Here is a 6,264-nt window from a genome sequence, read left to right as displayed (position 1 = left end):
TCCTTCTCCAAACTGAAACTTGGCAAAAAACTGGTAATTGATTTTCTCTTGACCAAGTTACTCCCTCCTGCTGGTTATGGCTACATGTTTCACCCCCGCTCCACCGGCCGTGGTGGAGGCCTCGCTGTACAACTCCAAAATCAAAATAACTGACCCTGATTTCAATTCTGTTCTGGACTGTTTCAATATTATCCAACATGTCAATTTTCCCACTCACATCAACGGACACATACTTGACCTTGTCTGCTCTTTTTTCCTCAACCTAAGTCATATTTCCCCCTCCCTGTTCCCACTGTCTGACTACAATATCCTTCATTTCTCTCTACCTCATATTCACCCCACAACACTGACAAACGCCTCATCTCCTTCCGCAACGTCAAAGCTGTTGACCCCCTCAAACTCTCTGATGCCATCTGCTCTGCCCTGCCCCTTGACCACGCCCCCAACTCATTCAATCGCTCCCTATCCCAGTCTGCTGTCCCCACATGCTTCAAGATGGCCACAATTGTTCCTGTACCCAAGAAGGCAAAAATAACTGAACTAAATGACTATCGCCCCGTAGCACTCACTTCTGTCATCATGAAGTGATTTGAGAGACTAGTCAAGGATCATATCACCTCCACCTTACCGGCCACCCTAGACCCACTTCAGTTTGCTTACCGCCCCAAAAGGTCCACAGACGATGCAATCGCCATCACACTGCCCTTTCCCATCTGGACAAGAGGAATACCTATGTAAGAATGCATTCAACACCATAGTACCCTCCAAGCTCATCATCAAGCTTGAGGACCTGGGTCTCAACCCCGCCCTGCGCAATTGGGTCCTGGACTTTGACGGCCGCCCCCAGGTGCTGAAGGTAGGAAACAACATCTCCACTTCACTGACCCGCAACACTGGGGCCCTACAAGGGTACGTGCTCAGCCCCCTCCTGTGACTCCCTGTTCACCCATGACTGCGTGGCCATGCACGCCTCCAACTCAATCATCAAGTTTGCAGACGACACAACAGTAGTGGGCTTGATTACCAACAACGACGAGACAGCCTACAGGGAGGAGGTGAGGGCTCTGGGAGTGTGGTGTCAGGAAAACAACCTCTCAATGTCAACAAAACAAAGGAGATGATCGTGGACTTCAGGAAACAGCAGAGGGAGCACCCCCCTATCCACATTGAAGGGACAGTAGTGGAGAAGGTGGAAAATTTTAAGTTCCTCGGCGTACACATCACAGACAAAATGAAATGGTCCACTCACACAGACAGTGTGGTGAAGAATGCGCAACAGCGCCTCTTCAACCTCAGGAGGCTGAAGAAATTCGGCTTGTCACCCAAAACCCTGACAAACTTTTACAGATGCACAATCGAGAGCATCCTGTCGGGCTGTATTACACGGCAACTGCACCTCCCTCAACCGCAAGGCTCTCCAGAGGGTAGTGCGGTCTGCACAATGCATCACCGGAGGCAAACTACCTGCCCTCCAGGACACCTACACCACCCGATGTCACAGGAAGGCAAAAAAGATCATCAAGGACAACAACCACCCGAGCCACTGCCTGTTCACACCGTTACCATCCAGAAGGTGAGGTCAGTACAGGTGCATCAAAGCTGGGACCGAGAGACCGGAAAACAGCTTCTATCTCAAGGCCATCAGACTGCTAAACAGCAATCACGAACTCACAGAGGCTGCTGCCTACATTGAGAACCAATCACTGGCCACTTTAATAAATGGATCACTAGTCACTTTAAACAATGCCACTTTAAATAATGTTTACATATCTTACATTACCTATATCATATGTATATACTGTATTTTATACCATCTATTACACCTTGCCTATGCCACTCAGCCACTGCTCATCCATATATTTATATGTACATATTCTCATTCACCCCTTTAGATGTGTGTATTAGGTAGTTGTTGGGAAATTGTTAGATTACTTGTTAGATATTACTGCACTGTCAGAAATAGAAGCACAAGCATTTCGCTACACTCGCATTAACATCTGCTAACCATGTGTACCTGACCAATCAAATTTCATTTGATGAACTAGCTGCCCAATTCAATACTGCTCTCCCTCAACTCTCTGGCCCCCGTCCAAACTAAACAAGTCTCCTTTTCCTCCCCCGGGTTTACCCCTGAACTCCGCGCCCTGAAGCAAGCTAGCCGCTGCCTGGAGCACCTTAGCAGGTAGTCTGGGCTCAAAATGTCCACACTGAGGCCTATAAACTCCACCTCTCCACCTACAGAAATGCCTTCAGTGCTGCAAGGTCCACCTACTTCTCCAACATCATCAACAGCTCCAATAAGAACTCCCAGACTACTTCAGCCCTGTGACAACAGCTTCTCTACTACCTCCAAGATCACCAAAATAAACTCATCACTGATCATCATCTCCCTCAGCTGCCCCACCCCGTCAGCCTCCCAGTCGTCACACCTAAAACCCGGCTGTCCGAATTTGCTCCCATTGACTCTCCCTAAATCTCAAAACTCATCATGTCATCCAAGAGTACAACTTGCTTCCTGGACCTTCTCCCCGCTGTTCTCATCAAAGCCTGCTCTCTGTTTATATATCACACACATCGTCAACCTCTCCCTCACCCATGTAACCGTCCCCTCCAACTACAAAACAGCTGCAGTCACCTCCATCTTAAAAAAGCCAGGACTGGACACCACCATCCTCAATAACTTCCGCCCCATTTCCAACCTCCCCTTTCTTGCTAAGACTCTGGAACATACTGTTGCCTCCCAATTACAAACTCACCTGCTAATCAACAACCTGTTCGAGCCCCTCCAGTCTGGTCTCAGCCCCCTCCACATTACTGAACCTGCACTCCTCAAAGTTGTCAATGAACTCCTCACCTCTGCTGACGCTGGTGCCCTCAACATCCTGATTCTCCTGGACCTGAGTGCCGCTTTTGACGCAGTGAGACATCAGATCCTCCTTATCAGGCTTGAGGGTCAAGGTGTTGAGGGATTTGCACTGTCCTGGCGACAATCATACCTCACAAACCAGACCACTACATCTCCCTCAATGGCCACACCTCAGACTCAACTGACTCTGAGGTGTGGCCAATGAGGGATAGGGTGACCCCCAGGGCTCTGTGCTGGGTCCTTTACTCCTCATTATCTACATCCTCCTTCTTGGTCAGATCCTCCGTCACGTCAACTTTGACTTCCACTGCTATACCGATGACACCCAGATCTACCTCAGCACCAAATCCCTCCTCAACCCACCTCTGGCCCACATTGAATCCTGCCTCTCTGCAATAAAAACATGGATGCAACAAAACTTCCTTAAGCTCAACTGTGACAAAATGGAACTCCTCCTCATAGGCAGGAAATCCACCCTCACCAAAGGTGGCAACCTCACCATTGACGACACCACGGTCTCTCCCTCCCTCCATGCACGCAACCTTGGTGTCATCCTGGACACCTACCTCTCATTTGACCACCACATAAGACACACTGTCAAATCCTCATTCTTCCACCTCCGCAACATTGCCAAAGTCAGGTCCTCCCTCTCCCGTCCTGCCGCTGAAATCCTCATACATGCATTCATGTCCTCCAGTCTTGACAACTGCAACTCACTACTCTCCGGCATCAACTCGAGCTCCCTCCATAAACTCCAAATGGTTCAAAACTCTGCAGCCCAACTCCTCACCCACACTAAGTCCTGGCAGCACATCACCCCTGTCCTCTGTGAACTCCACAGGCTCCCTGTCTCACAATGCATTGATTACAAGATCTTCCTTCTGACCTACAAAGCCCTTCACCACCTTGCCCCCCCTTAGCTCTCAGACTTTCTTCTCCCCCCACCAACCCACACACATACTCCATTCCACCACAGCAGGCCACCTTGTCATCCCCAAGTCGTAGCTCCAGCGCTTCGGCCTTCTCCAGGGTTGGTCATAGGCTCTGGAACTCCATCCCTCCAGCCATCCATGACTCAGAGTCCATCACTATCTTTCAGTCCCTCCTAGAGCCCCACCTCTTTGACAAGGCCTACCCTTAAGCTCCCTGAATGTCCTGAATACAAAGCATTATGTCCTGAATACAAAGCATTATGTACTGAACACAAAGCATTATGTACTAAACACAAAGCATTATGTACTGAACACAAAGCATTATGTCCTGAACACAAAGTATTATGTTTGGGGCAAATCCGACAACATCATTGAGTACCACTTTTCATATTTTTAAGCATGGTTGTGGCTGCATCGTCTTATGTGTATGCTTGTCATCGACAAGGACTAGGGAGTTTTTTAGGATCAAAAGAAAGCAAAGGCAAACTCAGTGGCAGATGCTGTCATATCACCGTGTGGGACTGTGGGTCAATTAACCTTGTCGGAGTGGGGGTCCTGATTCTAGTTTGTGAGCTAGGCAGGCTACTGCCTGGGAAGGTCTCCCACTCAGAAGTATGAGATGGGGTGGGGGGCGGGGGTAGGTTGACCTCAGGTCTCCCCACTGGAAGCCCGAGGTAGGGGGAGTGGGGGAATCTATCAAATAGCACACCTCTAACTTTGTACAGTACTAATGCAATTATTAAAATCAGTCACACTACGAAATCCAACCAAATAAACCACAATTCATTCATAATACTGTGAATATATAGTTTCACAGACATATTGTTGCATTTTTTCTGGTTTGTGCGAAATCGTTAAGAATAATATAAAATAGAGGTCGGCCGATTAATCGGAATGGGCGATTAATTAGGGCCGATTTCAAGCTTTCATAACAATCGGAAATCGGTATTTTTGGACGCCGATTTGGCCAATTTAACTAGGCAAGTCAGTTAAGAACACATTCTTATTTTCAATGACGGCCTAGGAACGGTGGGTTAACTACCTTGTTCAGGGGCAGAACGACAGATTTTTACCTTGTCAGCTCGGGGATTCAATCTTGCAACCTTACGGTTAACTAGTCCAACACTCTAACCACCTCCTTTACATTGCACTCCACGAGGAGCCTGCCTGTTACGCGAATGCAGTAAGAAGCCAAGGTAAGTTGCTAGCTAGCATTAAACTTATCTTATAAAAAACAATCAATCATAATCACTAGTTAACTACACATGGTTGATGATATTACTAGTTTATCTAACCTGTCCTGCGTTGCATATAATCGCTTAGGTACACGTTGCTCCAACCATAAACATCAATGCCTTTCTTAAAATCAATACACAAGTATATATTTTTAAACCTGCATATTTAGTTCATATTTCCTGCTAACATGAATTTCTTTTAACTAGGGAAAATGTGTCACTTCTCTTGCAAACAGAGTCAGGGTATATGAAGCAGTAGGGGCCGCCTGGCTCGTTGCGAACTGTGAAGACTATTTCTTCCTATCAAAGACAGCCGACTTCGCCAAACAGGGGATGATTTAACAAAAGCGCATTTGCGAAAAAAGCACAATCGTTGCACGACTGTACCTAACCATAAACATCAATGCCTTTCTTAAAATCAATACACAGAAGTATATATTTTTAAACCTGCATATTTAGATAAAAGAAATCCAGGTTAGCAGGCAATATTAACCAGGTGAAATTGTGTCATTTTGCGTTCATTGCACGCAGAGTCAGGGTATATGCAACAGTTTGGGCCGCCTGGCTCGTTGCGAACTAATTTGCCAGAATTTTACGTAATTATGACATAACATTGAAGGTTGTGCAATGTAACAGGAATATTTAGACTTAGGGATGCCACCCGTTAGATAAAATACGGAACGGTTCCGTATTTCACTGACAGGAAAAATGTTTTGTTTTCGAGATGATAGTTTCCGGATTCGACCATATTAATGACCTAAGGCTCGTATTTCTGTGTGTTATTATGTTATAATTAAGTCTATGATTTGATAGAGCAGTCTGACTGAGCGATGGTAGGCAGCAGCAGGCTCGTAAGCGTTCATTCAAACAGCACTATCGTGTGTTTACCATCAGTCCTTCGCAATGCATTGCGCTGTTTATGACTTCAAGCATGTCAACTCCCAAGATTAGGCTGGTGTATCCAATGTGAAATGGCTAGCTAGTTAGCCGGGTGCGCGCTAATAGCGTTTCAAACGTCACTCGCTCTGAGACTTGGAGTAGTTTTTCCCCTTGCTCTACATGGGTAACGCTGCTTCGAGGGTGGCTGTTGTCGATGTGTTCCTGGTTCGAGGCCAGGTAGGAGTGAGGAGAGGGACGGAAGCTATACTGTTACACTGGCAATACTAAAGTGCCTATAAGAACATCCAATAGTCAAAGGTATATGAAATACAAATCGTATAGAGAGAAATAG

At 46.7% G+C, this 6,264-nt stretch overlaps 2 protein-coding genes across 2 annotated transcripts; both read left to right on the top strand.

The window, feature by feature from the left end:
• The first annotated feature begins 1,968 nt into the window (after nt 1-1,968).
• LOC106610822 (uncharacterized) lies at nt 1,969-3,094 on the top strand. Its single transcript, XM_014210435.2, has one exon. It carries the CDS (start codon nt 2,199-2,201, stop codon nt 3,069-3,071), a length of 873 nt encoding a protein of 290 aa, XP_014065910.1. The 5' UTR covers nt 1,969-2,198; the 3' UTR covers nt 3,072-3,094.
• LOC106610745 (uncharacterized) lies at nt 3,079-4,339 on the top strand (the record flags this gene model as incomplete). Its single annotated transcript, XM_014210271.2, has 1 exon — nt 3,079-4,339. A coding segment is annotated over one exon (708 nt), but the record flags the coding sequence as incomplete, so codon positions are not given.
• Between the last annotated feature and the right edge of the window lie 1,925 nt (nt 4,340-6,264).

Source organism: Salmo salar, chromosome ssa09 (assembly GCF_905237065.1).
Source record: "Salmo salar chromosome ssa09, Ssal_v3.1, whole genome shotgun sequence".
In the NCBI taxonomy this organism is placed as follows: domain Eukaryota; kingdom Metazoa; phylum Chordata; class Actinopteri; order Salmoniformes; family Salmonidae; genus Salmo; species Salmo salar.
The sequence above is the reverse complement of the archived record's forward strand: the minus strand, read 5'-3'. Positions and strand labels throughout refer to the sequence as shown.

Excerpts from the sequence above, each read along its gene's own strand:
- LOC106610822 (XM_014210435.2), top strand. The coding sequence starts at position 2,199 with ATGTCCACACTGAGGCCTATAAACTCCACCTCTCCACCTACAGAAATG.